The sequence below is a fragment of the Aythya ferina genome (genome assembly GCF_964211825.1).
Source record: "Aythya ferina genome assembly, chromosome: 18".
In the NCBI taxonomy this organism is placed as follows: Eukaryota; Metazoa; Chordata; class Aves; order Anseriformes; family Anatidae; genus Aythya; species Aythya ferina.
In genome coordinates this window covers 12,772,566-12,792,157 of record NC_140317.1, presented here as the reverse complement: position 1 = coordinate 12,792,157, position 19,592 = coordinate 12,772,566, and the positions used below count along the sequence as shown (strand labels likewise).

Below are 19,592 nucleotides of genomic sequence, written 5' to 3'. Positions count from 1 at the left end.
TCTGCAGCAGCCCCCGACAGCAACGCGCATGGGGCCTCGCGGGCAGTGCAGGGAATCCCGAGCCAGAGCATCCCTCTGTGCCCACAGCACTGCCCCGGGGATGGGGCTGCTGGGGAATGGCCCCCAGGGGGTCCCCATGGTGAGGGTGATGGAGGGGGGAGCAGTGCATGCCGTGGGCAGGGGGAGAGGGGCAGGGGGGCACTCAGACAGAAGGTGGAACATGGCACAGCCACAGCGTGGGGCCGAGGCTCGAGGAGTTACCTGCATAGAACTCGGGGCCGTAGACAGCTCCCACCACCGGGTTCAGCTTCCAGCCTGCAGGCAGGGAGGGTTGGTGAGCTGGGGGGGAGCCACCGTGCTGCACCCCCTGTCCTGGTCACCCCACCAGGCTCCCCCACCACGGCTCCCAGCCCTGGGGTGGCTGCAGGGCACGGGGCACCCCGTGGGGCTGTGCCCCCTCGTTCAGATGGGAGCAGCCACCCCTGTTTCTGGTCAAGCACCGAGGGGCATTTGCTGCGGGAGCTCAGCCGCAGCCGTGCAGCGATGGAGATGCGCCCTGGGGTGCTCAGCCCCTCGTTCTGTGCCCGTGCCAGCCCAGTGCCTGCATGCACTGGTTCTTACCGTTGGTGTAGGGGTTCGCAGCCTTCTTGTTCGTCATGACCCGGGCCGTGGCGTTGTTCACCTGAGGAGAGAGGGGATGAGAGAGCTCAGCGCCTGCGGGCAGGGGGCTGGCGAGGCCGCGGTCCTGGCCCGTCCGGCCGCACTCTGTGCGCGCTGCTGCTGCTCCGAATGCTGGAGGCAAGGACGAGGGGAGCGGGGACAGCAGGGTGAGGGGACAGCAGGGGGAGGCTCTCCTACAGCTGCACCACGCGTGGTGCCGCCCTGACAGCGCCGCATCGAGCATCCCTTGGGCTGGCTCCCGATGCTGGGCTGAGGCTGAGCGGTGCTGGGCTCAGCCACCTCCTGTCCCCACCGCACGCCTGCTCCTGGCTGCAGAAGGGATGCAGGAGCCCTGGCAGCTCCCGCCAGCGCCTGAAGCTCCTGCCTGGTCATGGATGAGGGCCACGTCCTCGGAAAGCAGGGCCCATCCGTGGGTAGCACTGAGCCCTGCTGGGGTGTCCGTGTCCAGCTCCCTCCAGGCACTGCCCTGCTTCCCCCCCTCCTCAGAGCTCAGCTCGGTGCCACGCAGCCAAGGGGCAAAGCCTGCGCCTGCCCGGCTGCCTGAGCAGCCTCTGGGTTGGGAAGCAGCGGGTGCAGGAGGAGAGCTGTGGGGAGCACCCTGCCCGCCCCTACAGGGGGAGCTGGCACGGGCACGCATCCCCGTCCTCCCTGCCACGCACAGGGCAGCTGCCCCCCACCAGGCCGAGGGGCTGGGAGCCTGCTGGGCTCCCCCAGCACTGTCAGGGCACAGCCAGCCCCCGGCTCGGTGCCCCCCAGCTCTCCCTGGGTTCGCCTGAGCCAGTCCCTGCTCGCTGTCTGTGGAGACCTCCCTGCAGCTCCAACGCATGCTCCCCGTGCTGCATTCACGGACGCATGCACGCGCCGGGCAAGCACCCCCGGGAACATGCGGGATCCCCGCAAGCTGAGCCGGTGGCCCCGGGGCCGCTCAGCGTGCGCGGCCCTGCCCGGGCCCCCCACCGTGGGCGCGAGGGCACAGAGGCAGAGGCAGCGCGGGGCAGGGGGGAGCCCCCGCAGCCCCCGGGCAGCTCTGCCCTGCCTGCACCCCCGGCCGGGAGAGGGGCTCGGGGCAGCGCGGGGGATGCACAACACACGGCAGGCAGGGCACTAGCACACTTATCTGAGCACCTCAATCTTCCGGCCCTCTACGATCGTGCCATTCAGCTTCTCTCGTGCCCGGTCGGCATCTGTGCTAGTTTCAAAAGTTACAAACCCAAAACCCTGTGAGCAGAGGAGAAAAGGAGAAAGAAAGAGACAGAGAGAGACAGAGAGAGAGAGAGAGAGAGAGAGAGAGAGAGGGTGTGGGGACAGAGAGAGAGAGGGGGTGAATCAGGAGAGCTGGCAGAGGAGATGAGGCTGCCGCTGTGCGGAGACGGAGCGCCCGGGCCAGGTCCCCGCTGCGCCCGGGGGTCCCGGCTGAGGGCCCGGCATCACCCGCGAGCTGGGAGAAGAGTCTGGGAGAGGGGCACAGAAAGCAGGGAAGATACAACAGAGACATCCACACACAGAGGGACACGAGCCGCCTCGTGCAGGCGCGGGACAGAGCGAGCCCCCCCCCTCCCTCCGGCGCTGGGGCGCAGACACCCGCGCGTCCCCTCCGGCTGGCGCAGGAGGCTGCTCCCCGAAACCGGGCACCCCGAGCCTGGGGGCTGCTGGTGCCTGGCCCTGCCCCGGTCCTGTGCCCACCTCGGGGTGCTCCCAAGGGGCGAGGGGCAGCAGCACAAGGAGCAGGAGGGGAGGGGAGAGCGGGCAGAGCAGCCCCCGGGGCACCCTGGGCGGCACGGACACGTCCCGGGTGAGCCGTGCCCGGCCCTGGGGCTCGCTGCAATGGCCCCGGGCTGGGGCAGCACCCACCTTGGAGCCCCGCTCATTGAAAATGATCTCCACGTCAAGGATCTTCCCGAATTGCTGCAAGCAGAGAGAGCAGAGGGTGAGTGCCTGCAGAACCCCCCACCAGGGCTGGTCCTGGGGGCCCCTCGGTGCCCTGCAGGGCTCAGCCTGAGCACAGCCCCGTGTCCCCCCCATGGTAGCCCCCTTCCAGGATCTGGGGGGCATCACTTTACAGCTAATTAACCTTCCACCACTCTAAATCTTAACGAGGTCTGGGAAGGGGGTGAAAGGAGAGGGACAAGGGCTCTGTTCTCATTCCTCCATGCACGAGCCTCAGCCTGACAGCCTGGCTGTTAACCAGGGTGGAAAGCCCACTGCCCACCCCCTCTGCCCAGCAGCAGGGGAGGTTGGAGGTCCTGCAGGCTGGCCCAGGACCCCGCTGGGGCTGGGCAGAGGGGACCCCCGGGGAAGGACGGTGCCAGGGCCCCCGCGGTGACCGAGAGCCGGAGCTGAGGGCAGCGGGATGAGGGTGGCTGCACGGGGCAGGACTCACCCCGAACATTTGCCGCAGGTCGGGGTCCCGGAATCGGAAGGGGATGTTGGAGACGTGTAACCTCTTGGGCTGCTGCTTGTCTGTGTTGTCTGAGGAATGTAGCTGCTGGCTGTCTGTCTGTGCCGCCTCGTCTGTCTGCTGCGGGAGCATCACCACCTCGTCAGCCCCACGTCTCCTCGGGGGGACTGCCCCCTAACCCCCTGCTTGGCCCTGCAGCCCCCAGGGGCACCCTCAGCCCCGTGGTCCTCGCTCCCTGGGCAGCACCGTGCCAGCCTCCTGGGTCTCTCCAAGCACCTGGTGCTGAGCAGGGGTCCCCGCTCTCAGGAGGGCACAGAGAGGGTCCTGGTGCTGTCCTGCGAGCTGGGGGATGCTGGAGGGCAGCTCCGTGGGCAACGGCATCACCCACCCCATGAGTGGCACCGGGGAGGAGAGGCTGGGTGAGGGAGGGCAGGAGACCCACGGAGATCCAGCCAGCACCGCGTGGCTCCGTGCCCAGGGACCAGCACCGCAGCACGCGTGCGTGCCCAGGGCAGGGGGCCGGGAGGGGCAGACCCCACACACGAGGCTGCGGTGGCCAGGCTGGGAAGTGCTCAGCTCAGCACTTTCCCCCCCGAGCTGCATTACAACCACATAATTGAAGCTATCTGATTGGAAAGCAGCCAAGCAGGTAGATTACAAGTGATTAGAAATGACAGGGGGGCTGCAAGGGAGGCAGGCAGCCAGCGCATGCTCCGGCTGCCCCGGCCACTGCGGGGACGCGCGGTCCCGGCCCCCCGAGGGGCTGCAGCCCGCTGGGTGCCGCCTGCCCCCGCGCCCAACCCACAGCCCCCCCAAAGTGTCTCTCCCTCCCTTACCGGTACCGTCTGTGTCCCTGCTATGGACTGTGTGCTGGCGTCGGTGCCCGGCTGCTCGGCGTGGCTCTGTGCTGGTGTGTAGAGGGTCATGGCGTGCTCCGGTACTGTGCTTTGCCCCGAGTAGTCCTGCGTGGGGTGGGGGTGCGGCGGCGCGTACTCTGCGGGGATGCCGTTCTGGGGGGGCGGGGGGTACTGGGCCGGGGGGTAGGGCTGAGCCATCGCGTCAGGTGGAGCCGTGGCGTCCTGGTTGCCCTGCAGAGACAGCGGCGCCGTGCCCCTTACCCGCTGGCTCCCGCCGCCCTCCCCGAGGTGCTGGGGCTGCGCCCTGCCTGGGGAGCGCTCTGGGGCTCTGCGGACGGACCCCAGAGCCCCCCCGACCCCCCCACCCTGCCCCTGCCTTCGGTCCCCACGCCAACCTCTGTGCCATCCCCGTGCTGCAGCAGCTCCCGTGCCGCATCGCCCGCTGTGCCTGCCCCGTGGCTGAGCCCCTCTCCGCTCCCCACTCTGAGCCCTCCGTGACCGCCCTGATGCGCCTTGGGCAGGGGGAGGATGGGGGGGCTGGGGGGCAAGGCATGGAGGGAACCAAGGCTGTGGCTCCAGCAGGGACTAGCAGGGGGAGCCTGCACATCGCCCTCTTGGAGGTGGAAACCAGGGCAGCCTCAGTTTGAAGGCCAACACGGGGCAAAGCGCAGCGGCAGCACCGGCACCCGCCACCATCCTGCACGCCCTGGAGCCCGGCCAGGAGGGCACTGAGGAAGGAGGGCAGCAGGGAGGGCAGGGCCGTCAGATGGCCTCTTGGCAAACAGCAGGCAGGCATCAATTAGCTGCTAAATATTTGATTAGGCCCTTTGCTGTAACGCAGCTGGCCTGGCCACCCTGGGCAAACGAGGTGAGCTGCACCTGTGCCACGGCCCCGGGGCTGCCCACGGCTGCTGCGGGGCTGGGGGATGCCGTGGGGCTGGGGGATGCCGTGGGGCTGCCGGATGCCGTGGGGCTGCCCTCCTGCCCCCCTCCCTCCTGCACAGACCCCCGGCCCCGCATGCACCCACAGGCTCCCGCGCCCCCCACGCACGTGCCCACCGCCGAGCGCAGCCCCGCGGATGCTTTACAACCCGCCGCGGCCGCCTCTCGCCCATGAAATACATCTGCGGCTCAGACCGTGGAGACAAGCTCCTTAATTGTGTGTGTGGCCAATTTATGGTGCGGAGGGACGCTGGGGAAGGGTGGAGAAGAGGAGGGGGGGGGTGGGGGCCGTGCCGCCAGCCGTGATCCCCCACCTGCCGCGGCCGTCGCGCCTGCAGGGGAGGCAGCAGAGCCTGTGCCGGGGGCGCGGGGGGGGGACCACATGCAATGCAAACCCAGCGTGAACGATCCCGCTACAGATCTGCAAGTCATTCACAGGCTCGCGAGCGTCTTCCCGTGCTGACTCAGCTGCCCGGGGCCGCGCCAGCCAGCTGCGCCTGCCAGGGGCTGGGGCTGGCGGTGCTGCAGGGCGGCGGAGCCCCCAGCCCCCGGCACTGCCCCCGGGGCAATGCTGCTGCCTCGCTGCTCGCCCCCTGCTCAGCCTTTCCCCCGTGCACCCTGTGCCTGAGCCCGCTTTGGGAGGCGAGCAGATGCCCCAGCCGCGCTCCCAGCGCCCAGCTCTCCCTGCCAGCATCCTTCGTGCGTGCACGGAGCCGGCAGCGCGAGCATCTTGCAGGGCTCCCGTGCCCCCCTGTGCTCATCTTTGCTGCCGCCACAACCAGGATCAGCCTCCAGCATGCAGGCACTGAACGGCCTCCTGCGGGGGCTCAGCTCGGCCCCTTCTCCAAGCCTTCAGCTGCGAGGTTTTTAGTTTGGGTGGGCAAACCCAGCCCAGAAGGCAGAGCCAGTCCCTGCCCCACTCCGTCCTGGTGCCCGGTGGCAGGGCTGCATCCAGCCCCAGGAGCTGGGCACCCTGGCCCCAATGGCCACAGGCAGCGAGAGCAGAAGCCCTGAGGATGTCCCAAGCAGGAGGAGCTGCGGGGTGGCAATGGGGACACAGACAGGGGCCGGGGCAGGGGCCGGCCCCACCTGCACAGGTCTTGGGCCCCGCTGGCTCCTCGCCAGCCAGCCCCGACAGCCACGTTCATATCCGTTATTAATTAGGGCTGTCGCAGTGCTTGTCAGCCCAAGTGTTATTTCATTCAGGGACCATTAGGTTCCCCTGTTTTGCTGCTTGCCATCTCCAGGGCTGCTGGTGCTGCAGAGGCGCAGATCTACGGCTCCCGCGCGCCTCCCTCCCACCGCGCGCTGCCCACCAGCCCTGGCCGGGACAGGAGCTGCTCCCTGCTCTGGGGGTCCCGTGCAGGGTTTGGGGTGCTCGGCTCCGCGGTGGGCTCTGCAGGGTGAGGGATCATCAGGGGTTTGGCTGAGGGACACCATTGCTGCCCGCTGCCGCTCAGCTCTCCGCACCCAGCACTGCCCTGTGCTGCCGGCTCCAGGCTGCCTGGCGGAGCCGTTGCCAGTGCCCGGCGGGGTTTGGGCTCACAGAGCACGGCCACGGGGTGAGGACGCGGGGACCCCTGCAGCCGGGTGCCCCCGTTTCGGGCCGTGTGGCCCGTGAAGTGGTGCCAGCCCCTGGGTGTCGGGGCCGCGGGGCTCCGCCGGGTGTCCCTGCTCGCTCACCGCAATTCCCTGCTGGGGCTGCTCCCGCATGGCGCTTTACAGGGCGGCTTTCCGCATTTTCATTAAAAGATATTCTGGTTATTAATGGCCCGTAGCCCTCATTTAGTAAATGAGACAGGAGATTAGCGCGTTGCCCGAGACCGAGCGTGGAGCAGAGCAGGCGGAGCTCAGCACGGCGCAGGGGGTGCGCGCGGTGCCCAGCCGCCTCCGCTCCCCGCACTGCCCAGGCAGGATGAGACCCCCGGGCACAGCCCCTGCCCCGTCCCCCTGTCCCATCCCCCTGCCCTGTCCCCCTGTCCTGTCCCCCTGGGCCCTGTCCCCCTGGGCCCTGTCCCCCTGCCCTGTCCTCAGCTCAGCCCCACGCAGCCACTGCTGCGGCAGGCCGGCGCTGCCTGCACCCTGGCAGGCAGGGGGTGGATATCATCTTTAGCTGATTAAATGTCCCTCATTAACGAGTTTCTTTAATTAATGAAGTTTTTTTTTGTTTGCTCCACTTGCTTTCTCCCCACCGCACTCTGCCTCCTCAGCACAATCCAGGCCATTTCCTTTCAAGTCATTTAGCGCGTGGGGCCGGTTCCTGCCGACGCCGCACTTTGGTGATTGTGCCTGTCAGCGTGGGGCTGACGACGCCATTTTTAACATTTTCTCCTTTTTAAGAAAATAACGCACCAGAACCCTGCGAGCACACAGGAGGCGTCCGCACAGCCGGCCGAACGCAGCGTCACGCTCACGGGAGGTGCCAGCGCCCCGTGGCACAGCGGGCAGCGCTGCCTGCCCCTCCAGGGTCGGTGTCACGCCTGGCTCCCGAGCTCACGGGGTGTTCCCGGGGAGGACAGGCAGCCTGGACAGCGGTGGCTGTGCTGCTGCAGTGAGCAGTTATCAGCCGCTTGTGATAAGGATCTCCCCAGGCCACCAGCCTCGGGCAGGCAGCGCGGTGGCCCCGAGGTGGCCGCAGAAGGGGACGTGCGCATTTTTTCACTCCATGCACGTGTTGTCACGGGCTCAGCGCGCTTTGCACGCCACCTGTGGTGGCACGGGGACTCCTGCAGCACTCCAACCCCAACCCCGCACAGCTGGGCCAGGGTCCTGACCCCACCACGGCACCGAGGCGGCCACGAAGCAGCAGCTCCTCCGAGCCACGAGCCCGGGTGCTGTGGGGTCAGCCCCGGGTGCTGCTCATGGCCCCTGGGGACCGACCGCCTGCTGCCACGTGCAGGGAAGCAGCGAGGAGCCTTTGCACCCAGAGCAAGGGGAGCCGAGCTCAGGCAATGCCCTGGTGGCAGCAAGACGAGGGTCCCGGCACGGCCCCAGGGCTGCCCCAGCTCCTGTGCGGGCGCAGCGCTCCCGTGCAGCGGGGCTGCCACGAGGCTGTGCCGCTGCGGCCGCCTGCGTGCCAGCCACGCCGTCTCCTCTTCGATCCAGCCGCTCTCTCATGCTAATGACTGTCAACATGAAACAGAGGCCGTGAAGGGGAAGAAAATTACTCCCTGAAAAGGAATTGACTGATCCCCGTCATTTCTCAAGGAATCACTGACCTGTGAATATTTCATTACCCAAAATGCTGCGCCATCCATACAAAGCAGAGCTCCGGGGCCCTGGGGCAGCACAGCCGCAGATCCCGGGCTGGAGGGGGCGCAGGGCCCCACGCGTGGGAGGCTCACGGCGGGGACGTCCCGGCCGTGGGCAGCCCCTGCCCACCCCATGCTGTGGCACAGCCCACAGCACCCCTCAGCCAGGGAAGGAGCAGTGAAAGGAGGCGCGGAGCTGGGGGCGGCAGCCGCGGCACTCAACGTCTTCATTAAGGACGTGGCAGGGGAGGGGTGAAGAGCTGGCTAATGGCAGCTGCCAAGGATGCTCCGCTGGGGAGCTCTGCAAAGAGCAGGGAGGATGCAGATTGAGCAGGCAGGGACCCCGCGGCAGCGCAAGACTCAGCCTGGGACATGCGGCTGGAGGAGCAGGAGGGGACGCAGGGCAGTGCAGAGGAGCCACCTCCTGGGTGCACCTCTGGCCATGGGGGAGCCCACCCCGGGCTGGGACCCTGCCGGGGACATCTCCCCTTGCAGCAGGGGTGGCTCCTGCTCGTGCTGTGAGCCTGGGTACCACCGACAGCTAGGTGGCACCCGGCGGGAGAGAGGTGGTCGTGGAAGCGCCGTGCGCCGGCACAGCTGCTCCGGGCACAGCTGGTGGCACGTCCCTGTCACCTCCGGCACAGGGGGGACGGGGCAGGGGGGGACGGGGTCCAGCATGGGCTCCTGCCTCCATCAGCCGGAAACTTAGGAGCTGAGGCTGCATGAAATATTCATGAAGTAAATGGTGCAATTTCATCTGCATTCAGCCAACTTCATGTATATTTCAGAGTATTATGAAATGATAATGTTGTGTAACTGAGGCGAGACGGGGGTGCTTCGCGGGGGCTCCGGGCTGCCGCCACCTCCCACCCCCCCCACACCCCGGTGACATTTCCCGGGCTCACATGTACCTGTGTGGGGAGGGACGGGGCTGTGTTACTGCTGGAGACGGGCCAGGATCCGGCCTGCCCAGGGCTGCACCGAGCGGCAGCACCAGGACGCACGGCGCTGCCCTCCGCTGCTGAGCGCTGCTGCTGGTGCCAGGCTCACCCCGCGCAGCCCCAGCTCCCAGCCTGCAGCTCTGGGGATGCCGCCGGAGAGCTGCGTTGTGCTGCCCCCCCGCACGCAGCTCATCCTGCCGGCATGCCAGAGCAGCGCAGACCCAGCGTTTGCGTACACCCGCCAGGATTTCCAGGAGCGCTCGGTCTCCAGCAGCCACTAAAGGGCTTGGGAAAGCCAGGCACACGAGGCACGAGCGTGGCTGCAGAGTCCTGGGCACGGGGACAGGCTGGGAAAGGAGCCGTGTCCCCAGCGGTGTCTGCCCCAGCTGCCTGCTCCTGCTGAGCCCCTGCAAACAGCCGTGCCTCGGCTGGGCACTGCCTGCTGCTGCTCCAGGGCTGGCCCAGACACCACTGAGGCTGGTCCCTGAGGCTCCTGGTGGTGACCCCTGAGCAGCACAGGGAGCCCCGCAGCCTCCAAAAAAGCTGCTAGCACCGACACCTGAGCTGCAGCAGCCGTGCATCCTGCACCCTGTCCCACTGTGGGGACAGGCACACCTCCTGCTCCCCACAAGCACCAGGCACCCCTGCAGCACCACCAGCCCCTGCACAGCCCTGCCTGGGAGGATGGATGTCCCTGCTCTCTGGGCCCCTGCCCATGTTCCCCTCACCCTACTGGGCAGCGGCGCCAGCCCGGGACCCTGTGCCCAGCTCCCAGCCTCAAGCACCAGCATCAGCAGGAGCCAGCAGCTGTGATGTTGGTTGGTATCGGTGCCCCCTGCGCCCAGCTCTCCGGCTGCTCCCTGCGCAGTGCGCGCAGACCCCACGGAGCAGAGCCCAGGCAGGATGCGACAGCGCAGGACTCGGCGAGTTGCAGCCTTGGCAGGACCCAGGGCCTCGTGCCTCCCCTGCGAGCACCGCAGCAGCTGCAGCCCACCCGTGCTGCCCATCACGATTTGCACCCTGCAGACACAGCGAGCGTGCGAGCTCGCAGGGACGGTGCAGGCCGGGAGCCAGCTGCTCACAACCCTCCCGAACTCATTTCTGTGACAGTGCCCCTGTGACAGCCACACGTCCCCTGCCACATCCCACCTCTAGACCCCTGCCACCACCACGTCACTGCGATGCTGCCGCAGAGCTGCCCGTGGCAGGCCCCAGCAGCCGCACGTGGAGCTCGCCGGCACGCAGCCCGCTGACCAGGCGCATGCGCGCGGCGGCAGCGTGGGCGCTCGGTAAACACGCACCCGCGTGTGCACGCGGAGACAGGCTCCCTCACGCAACCCTCTCTAATAGGCAGTCAGAGGCATAATTTTTCCTCTAATTACATATTCAGCACTTCTGAGAAAATGAGATTTTGGTAATTCAATTGGACTGAGAAGCAGGGCTATAATAAAATGAAATTTGTAACAATCGCACAGTTAAATTAGTTAAATGGAGAGGAAGGAGCTGTGGAAAATTGACCCCTCGATCTCCTAAAGACTAATCAGACATTTGAACTGAGTTGTGCTAACAAAGCCCCTGGGGTGTTGCAGAGGCAGAGAGAAGGGAGGAGATCAGAGGTGTGCGAGGGAGGAGCTGGAAAGCAGCCAGGGTGCGGGGTGCCATGGGGCCCTCTGGTCCCGGTGCCGGGTTAGGAAGGGTCTGGCGGGCAGGGTACCAGGCAGTGCCGCTGCTGTGCCCTCTGCAGCAGCCCCACGCCGTCCCGGTGATTCCTGCCCCGTGCAGCCACCAGCTCCCAGCACTGGCCAGTGCCATGGCAGGCACGTGCCGCATCCTTGCCGCATCCTTGGGGCACAAAGGCGCACGGACAGGCAGCCGGCGGCCCCTCTGGAGCGGGAACAGCAGGGGCACGGGGCAGTGGTGCCCAGCGGTGGGACCACAACCTCGGCACAGCAGCACAGCACTGGCCAGAAGCAGGGACAGGGACAGGCATGGCACGGCACAGCACCCTGCAGCACCCCGTGGCACCCCGGGTGGGTGCGCTTGTCCTGGGGGGTGGCGGGCAGAGGGGCGTCCCACCAGCTGGAGGGGCTCTGCAGCAGGTACAGAGTAATTAGCCTCAGTATTTATCTTGTTCGTCTTCTTATTTTTTCTTGTAAAGGAAAAGGAGAAAAAGGCGAGTTTCTCATTTGCAAGTTAATTAGTCTAATTAGCTCTAATTAAGAGCTCCCCACACAATGCAGATCACAAATAAGCTGCAACTGTCGCCTGCTCTCACTCTTCTCTCCCTATTTTTGATTTTATACCAGAGACTCTAGAAGGCCCCAGCCTGCCCCGCAGCACAGCCCTGCTGCCTGCCCTGTGGCTCCCCATCCTGCTTGCTCCCTCTGCATCCTTCTCCATCCCCAAAATCAGGCATTTCCCTCCCTGCTCCCCCACAGCCCCGGCTCCCGGCCCAGTGCCCCTGGCACCAGCCGCAGCCCCACCAGCATGGCGCGTCCCCGGCCGTGTGCCCGGGCCAGCCGGGCAGAGTGCTGCAAAGAAACAGAGAGAAAGCTGCTGGAAAATGAATTTCCTGGGCCCAAAAGCAGCCGACCGGGCGATGGCAGGTTCGGGAGCACAAGCACTGCTGCAGGATCCTCAGCCCAGCCGCAAGCTGCAGGAGGTGTGGGGATGCTGGGGACAGAGCGCGCCCCAGCACCGTGCCGGGTGCGGAGCAGGGGCTGGAAATGTGGCCGTGGCACCCCGAGCACAGCTCCTGCTGCTGTGTCCTGCCTCACGGCCCTGCACCGCCTCGGCACCGCCAGCTCCCGTCCCCTGCTTCGCTGCAGCGCGGCTGGAGGAGGCGCGATGGCAGGAGGGGAGCAAAGGGTGAGAAGTTCGGGGGCCGCGCGGCGCGTCAGCAGCCCCTGCCCACCTTCCCCCGCACCGCCGAGGGAACAGATGTTGCGTGGCGCTGAGAAACAGCAGCAATCATGTCAGTTTATGTGTCATTTTCTACTTGGGTAATGTGAGCAGTGAAGGATCGCTGCTCGGAGACGAGATGAAAATCATGACAAAGTGCTGCAAGCCCAGCACTTTGGCGAGGGGGAGCCGGAGCAGCCAGACCTGCCTCGTGCCTGGCTGCTCACCAGGAGCCCTGCAGCGAGCCCCTGCTGCCAGCACAGCCCGGGCTGGCCGGGCCCTGGGGCACGCACCCGCAGCAGCCCGGGGCTGGGCGCCATGGGACAAGGTCTGGCACCCGCTGGGCACGCAGCCACCTGGTGCCACGGCCACTTTCCAGCCCCAACACCCGCTGCAAGCCCGCGAGGGCCAGCAGAGCTCCCCCAGGAGCAGGCGCAGCAGCTCCACGGCTCTTGGATGGAGAGGAAACGGCTGAGATGCCCCGAGCACGGGAGCGAGACCCAGCTCTGCAGGGTGCTGTGGCAGCCAGGTCCCTGGTCACCGGCCGGTCCTGCCCGGTGACACCCGCGTGTCCCCGGCGTGGAGGCTGGGGGCTGCCTGAGCGCCGCTCGCTCCCGACACCATCTCTGTGAACTCCCTCCTCCGACTGGGTCTCCTTCCAGGGCTCGTCTCACTCTGTTTAATAGGTTCTCGGTGCCAGGGATCACATCTCAGCAGTGCTGCTTACACAGGGGGCTGGAGCGAATCCTGCTGATGCTGTGCAAACCCAATTTGTAAGATCCATGCAGTGCAGACAGGACGTGAAGGCTGCCGGGGTGGGGGCCCTGCTCCGGGGGGGGGGGGGATGCAGGAGCTGGCGACCGCCAGAGCCAGCTGGATGCTCGGGAAGGTGCAAGAGAGGCAAAGCGAGAACCTGCCGGGGAGACACCGGTCAGGGACAAGGGGGCTTGAAAGGGGGGGTGGCACTGAACCAGACCCCTCGCAGGCAGAGACCACGGCCCAGGGAGACGCCTGCCCTGTGACAGCCACCAGAGACCCCTCGCCCGGCTGCGACCCCACCTCACCTCGCTGCCTTTCCACGGCTCTGGCCCAGCTCCGTGCAGCACTCAGCACCTCCCTGCCCACATCCCACGGAGCTCAGCACCGCAGCCTGGGCTGCAGCACCAGCTGCGCCACGGGCTGCTGCAGCACCTGCTCCACCAGCGCCGCCGCTGCTCCCCTCTGCCTCGCTGAGCGCCAGGGAAGGCAACGCAGGTTAAAGCCCAGCTAGGGGTGCCTGGGGCTCAGCCCCGCTTGGCAGCGGAGGTGTGAAGCCCCCCAGGCAGGCTGTCACCCCAAGCTTGCTCCGCAGCAGTGCTCTTACACCGAGCCGGTCCCGGTCTGGGATTGCAGAGCCCCCGACCACGCTGCTGGGCTCACACCGGGGCAGGGGCTCGCGGGGCAAAATCTGCTCCTGCTGAGGGGTCTCAGCAGCCAGCACGTCCCCAGACACAAGCCGGGATGTGCTGCACCGCCTTGAAGCCCCCCCAGGCACACAGCATGCAGGTGCCCGCGTGTGCTGCGCACCACTGAGCCTGTCCCCACGCTCAGCCTGCAGCCGGAGCTGACGCCCGGGGCTGGCATTTACCAGCATCGTGCTCTGCTCACCCGTGCCGATGGCTCCCCTGCCCCTGCTGCCGCCTGGGTGAGATCGGGGGTGCCGAGGCCAGCCCAGCCTGGGGCTGCCGCTTCAGCAGATGGCATGGCACCAGCATGAACTTTCCAACCATTGGTTTTGATGGGCTCTGAGTCCCACCGCCCCCAGGCCCTGCACTGCAAGGCTGGGGAAAGGCAGTTATCTGCCTCAGACATTTGGGTTCCTCCTGCACAGCCTCCAGCGTTTCCCAGTGACGCTGCTTTTTCTTTTTCCACTCTTTTCCATCCCCTCTCAGCCCCACGTCCTGCCCCGTGCTCCTGCTCACCCATACAGCTGCCCCGAGGGGACCAAACCACCACGGAAGCATTGGAGCAGGGTGGCACCGCTGCTGCTGCCTGCAGGGACACCCCGAGAGTGGGGGCTTGGAGCTGGGGGTCCCCACCACGCCTTGCCCAGCGGTGCCGTGGCCGATGGACGCAGTGCGTCCGTGCCGAGCTGGCGGTGGGGAGCTGAGGCTGTGCAGAGCCCAGGAGGAGCTGGGAGCTGGGCTCCAGCTGGGAAATTCACCCCAGGCGCTGCCCTGCCTGCACGCCCGGCCCCACTGAAGGTGCAGGAGGGTCTGGGGGCACCCACGGGGTGCGGGTGGGGGGAACTGGCGGGGGCAGGCTGAGCCTGGCAGCCTAATTAGCCTTTCTTCTGTGTTAAACCCCATCCCTCCGATGACTGCCTGTAATGCTTTAAAGAATGATAGATACTAAATCTAATTTAATCTACTCATTCACCCATCACTATAGTACTAAAATAAGAATCTACCTATAAAAAGAGCATCGCCAGGCAGAGTAGGCCTAAATTACAGCTATTGTGGGAAAACCAGCTTCACAAAAGCTAAAATTAATGCCAGTGTTTTCAATATATTAAAAAAAAAGGAAAACATGGGTTTTTTTGCGGCTTTCAAGCCTGTCCTCCCCTGTGCAGGAGCCGAGGAAGCTGCAGTGCGGGACGTGCCCGGGAGCCACAGAGCCACCGAGCAGCCGGGTCCGGGCTCCCGGCTCTGCGAAATGCGCAGGCAGGGGGAAGAAACCAGCTTTTAAATGAACCCGCTGCTGCAACACGCTACCAGATCGCTAGGAATAGACTTGCTCCCTAAAAATATAATATGCTAAACTTGGCAGCAGCCCTTTTGGAGAGGAATTTTCCAAGCAGCCTTTTTGCAGAGGCTGTTTCCCCAGCAGCTCGGGCGCTGCTCAGATGAGGCGGCTGCGCCGCGGGCAGCACCAAGGGACCGCGGGGAGCAGGGACACCCCGACGTGCCGCCAGGCGAGCAGCTCGGGGTCAGCTCCGTGGGACTGAGCCCACCTGGAAGTGAACCCGAGCTCACGAACAGCCCCGGCATGCCCGTGGTTCCCTGCACAAGATGCCTGCACCCAGGGCTCCGCCGCTCTAATGCTGATGCTGAGATTGAGCCTGGGGCTGTTCCGGGTCAGCAGGGCGCCTCTTCCTGGAGCGATTAGCTGCTCCTTTATAATTATAGAGCAGACACTTCCAGCAGTGACTGATTCCTCCCTTAACTGAACGCAACAATTGAGGTCTCCCTGTATGCCGAGGCCCTCCCTGAGCAAGCAGCTCAACGTTGCACCAAAGCCCAGTAAGGACAGAGCCTTCCCGGCTCCCTCCAGGCTGCCAGCCCCACTCCTGACCCCATATCTTCGCCAGGGGCTGGCTGTCCTCACACCCCACCGGGCAGGGAGCATGGGGCCGCTCGATCACCCCGTGTCTGCAGCACAGAGAGCTGGGGTCTGGGCTGGGGCTGGGGCAGGAGCCGAGCTGCCCCGGCTGCAAGGTGCGCGGCTGCTCCTGTGAGCTGCCAAAGCCCCATTACAGCGAGATTTCTCCCGTGTTTGGCTAATCCAAGTTTTTTCAGGCAACTTCATTTCTTGCTCCTTCCCTCAGAGGTTGTCGCTATTGAAAATACGAGTGCTGGGGCACACGGACACAAGCTGCCTCTGCGGGAACAGGCACAGCAAGTGCCATGGAGCTCCCGCAGGGGCACCCACTGCCTTGGGGGACTTGTGGGGTCAGTGAGCCACAGGGACTGCTTGTGCCTGCCCAGCACTGGCCCCACAGCTGCACGGCATCCCGGCCCACCTGCATCCAGCACAGCCACCGGCACGCACCTTCCCGGCCGCCTGCGGGGCTCCAGCTCCCCGTGCTGCACCCACACCAGCAGCGGGATGCCTGCCTTGCTACGCGGCCACACGGGCTCCAGGCTCATGACTGCAACCCAGAAGTCCGAGGTGAACGTCCCCCAGCCAAGCTCAATTCCGAAAAGCAGTTTGTTGAAGTCTTCCAGGTGTCTCCAGCTGTGCACAGGTGAAACGAGCCCACGCTGGCTCGAGGCGAGCTCTGGTGCACCTGGGTACGGGCACACACCCAGAAGCAGCATCGCTGCCCCGCAGGCTCCTGGTGCATCGAAGCAGCTGCTCCTAAAATCCAGAGTGAAGCCAGGGACAAAGCGCTGACACTGAACGACCTGGGCAGAGACACCATGCCCCAAGCAGGCCCCTGGCTCAGACAGGCAGACGAGGAGCACCAGCAGCATCCTCCCGTGCCCTTTCCCCACATGACTGCTGCCAGCCATGCCCCTTCCTGACGTCTTGTTGCCAGCTCACCACAAACAGCATCGTCTCCAGACCCTGGGTACAGAACCCCACCGACAGACAAACTCGGGGGAAAGGACAGAGGCTTTGGCTTCCATCTCACTCCTTAGTGGGTGAAAATCCAACTCCAAATCTCTCGATAAACCCCTCCTCTCTGGCTTGCGAGGCCAAACCCGCTGCCAAGGAGCAGGATGCTTCTGGGAGAACGGGGAGGATGAGACGCTCAGCACCGTGTCCAAATTACACGAAATGGGGCCATGAAGGGCCCAGAAACTGCTGGGTGCAAGTGGCCACACGTGGGGAAGAGCTGCGAATGAGCTAATGCTGTTCCTTCCCGCAGACCTCACGCTGCACTCGCACACGTCCCAGCCAGCCGGCAGCACCACGGCCCAAATCTGACCCAAGCACCACCATCCTCTGCTGCCCCAGCACCGGCACCAGCACCAGAACCGGCACCGGCGCGGCCGCAGCCCTGGAGCTGCAGGCAGTGCAGCTGCTCTGCGCACCGTGTGCCTGCGACATGCAGGAGCAGCAGGGCCCTCGCAGGTAGCGGGCACAGAGAGGGGGACAGAAAATAAAATTCCGGACAGAAAATAAAATTCCCCCTGCCCCTGGCTGCTCTGAGAAGTGGCTCCAGGCCCTGCGCTGCCTCCCGGTTCAAAGCAGCCGATGTGCTCCCTTCAGACGCACAGAAAACCTCCCTGGGGACCTGTGGGGGCTTGGGGATGATTTCTGCTCCGTGCCAGATGCCCCAAGCCTCCCTGGTGCGCCGGGACAGCCGAGCAGCATCCGCGGATCATCTGCTGCGCTCTGCGCAGCCCAGGAAAGCGCAGATCAAAATTCAGCCCAGCCCCAGCTCGCCCACAGCCTCTGCCTGCAGGAAGGTGGAATAAATCACGCACTGTTTCGGCCAGCCTCTGCAGCAGCCCCGCGCGAGCCCCAGGCCCCCTGCGCATGCAGCGGCTGCCCATCCACTTGTGTAACCGGCAGCAGCGCCGGCTTCACCAGCTCCAGCCCCGGTGTGCCGGCCGGAGCAGCCCGGGCCTTGCCGGCCCCAGCTCCAGCCTGGCTGCACGCTGGCCGTGAGCCCATGCGGACGCAGGATCAGGGAAATGAAACGCAGCCCCCAGCCCTTCCCCAGCGCGGGTGGCGGGGTCTGCGCCCGCGCCGAGCTCTGTCCTCAGCTGCCAGGTGAGCCGCGCAGGCCAGGCGGAGCGCGGTAGGATGCTATGAATTTTTAAACTCCTGAAAGCACAAATGGAGCAGTTAGCCCGGCTGGGAGACTGGGATTTCCGACGCAGAGAAGAGGCTTTTGAAGAAAATGCTGCCTCTCCTGAGCCGCGCTTCCCCCGGGATGGCGAGCCTGGAAACTCATTGTGCTGGGTCCAGGCAGGTCCCAGGAGCCACGAGCCACAACGAGAAGTTGGAAGCCAAGCTGAGGGCACAGGGGACCCGCTGGCCGCCAGCAGCCCGGCGCCGGCCACACCAACTCCAGGCTCTCCTGGCCCAGCCGCTGCTCCCGGGATCCATCTGCAGCACCTCCGTGCCCACAGCCGGGCAAAGCCATTTAAGCTTGACACCGCGTCCCAGCTACAGACGCGCGCGACGTGAGCGCACAGCCCACACGGACACACAGACACGCACACGTGTGTGCACGCATGCAAACTCCTCGCCCCCCCCTTCTGCTCCCGGGGGCTGCCCAGGCCACGGAGGAGCCGGGTGGGTTCCCGTGCGCGGAGCATGGAGCATCTCCCCTGGCCTCTGATGAAGAGGAGCAGCGCCGAGGAAGGGCAGGTGCTGGACCCGCGCCGGCGGCTCTGCCTGCCGCACCGCCAGCGCCTCGGCCCCCTCCAGCCCCCGCTGCGCCCCCCAGCCCTGCTCGGAGCAGCCTCCTCGGCACAAAAAGCAGAGAAAGCCCCCGGTGAACTCGCAGCCGAGACCCGCGAGCGGCCGCCGCAACAAAACTCGCCGGTGCCGGCGGGGAGGATGCGCCGGAGAGGCCGGGAGAGGCTGGAGAGGAAGAGGTTAAGCTCTGACCCTTGGCTCGGAGAAAGCACGTGTGAACCGACCGCAAAAAAATTCCCAGAAGAGGGTCACTTACCTGTTGGAGGTAGAGGAAGGCTGGAGGACAGGGGAGAGAGTGAGGAAGCATGCCTGAGTTGGAGACAAGGAGGCAGCCCGAGTTAGCCATGGAGCACAGCATGTGTTGACAGGTAGCCGTGAAGCTGCTCGCAGTTTCGTCCTCTTCTACACACTGCTTATCCTCTGTCTTCCTGGCTCTCCCCTCTGGCTCTCCCCCTCCTCTTCCGTCCCCTCCCGTCCCCCTCGGGCGCTATTTAGGAGGAATTCATCTGAGGAAGGCTGGCCTCGCTCTGCTCTTACACTGAAGGAACAATGCTCGGCTATTTACTTCGGTGCCATTAGACGCTGGCACTGAAGGAGCGGTCTGCAAAGGGTGTGCGTGTGAGAGAGAGAGGAGAAGGGGGAGAGAAAGGAAGGGGAGGAGGCAGGGAGAGGGCGAGGGAGTGAAATAAAAGGGGTGGGAGTTGGAGGAGGAGGGGGAGTCCCCTGTGCATTCAGACATCAAACAGAGCTCTGTATAAAATGAAGAGAATCCGTAATGACATGAGAACAGCTGATCCCGCACTTAACCCCTCCGCTGCCGCCGCCTCGCAGCCGCTTCCCAGCCCCGGGCACGCGCGATGCTGCTGCGGGGGGGGGGGCGGAGGGAGCTGATGGAGGGGGGGGGGGGGGCTGCGGGCAGAGCCGGGCCCCCCCCCCCCCCCCACACACACCCCACACCCCCCCCAGGGCTCGGCAGGACGCGAGGGGAGCTCCCGGGGGCTGCGGGCGCCGCCCCGGGGGCTGCCGAGGGGCCGGCCGGGCACACGCACCACGCTCTCCGGGCACACACACGCAGACACGGACGGGCACGCGCGGAGCCCGCAGCCCCCCCCCCGGCGGGAGGACCCCCGGCACCGACAACACCCCCCCCTCCATCCCCGTTTCCCCAAAACCCACCCTCTCCGGGCCGGGGCCGCCCCGCGACCCCCGCCCTGCACGGGCGGCTCGGGGCTGGGGCGCGCGGGGGCAGCTCCGCGAGCACCTCTGTCGCGGCGGCCACCGCGATATGGGGGTGGCCACGGCGATATGGGGGTGGTCACCGCGATATGGGGGTGGTCACCGCGATATGGGGGTGGCCACGGCGACAGGGGGGCGGCCGTGGCGATAGGGGGGCTGCCGGGCCGTGCACCCGCCTGTGCGCTCCCGGGGGTCCCGTTCCCAGCCGGCGCCCCCCGAGCCGCCGGGCTGGGCGCAGGGGTCCCGG

General features: G+C 66.0%; 1 protein-coding gene across 16 annotated transcripts in view; it reads right to left on the bottom strand.

Annotated features, from left to right (window-relative positions):
* The window catches only part of RBFOX3 (RNA binding fox-1 homolog 3), a 164,725-nt gene that overhangs the window by 4,853 nt on the left and 140,280 nt on the right, over positions 1-19,592 (bottom strand). For 7 of the 16 annotated variants that reach the window (XM_084492404.1, XM_084492406.1, XM_084492397.1 and 4 more), the window contains 7 exons: positions 18,366-18,710; positions 3,916-4,167; positions 3,062-3,199; positions 2,533-2,586; positions 1,807-1,899; positions 622-682; positions 262-315 (listed from right to left, as the gene is read on the bottom strand). In XM_084492404.1, the coding sequence (XP_084348530.1) occupies positions 262-315; positions 622-682; positions 1,807-1,899; positions 2,533-2,586; positions 3,062-3,199; positions 3,916-4,167; positions 18,366-18,467 (754 nt within the window). In that variant the 5' untranslated portion in view covers positions 18,468-18,710. Of the gene's footprint in view, positions 1-261; positions 316-621; positions 683-1,806; positions 1,900-2,532; positions 2,587-3,061; positions 3,200-3,915; positions 4,168-18,365; positions 18,860-19,592 lie in introns of all 16 variants that reach the window. The other 9 variants (XM_084492398.1, XM_084492411.1, XM_084492403.1 and 6 more) reach the window with 6 other exon arrangements.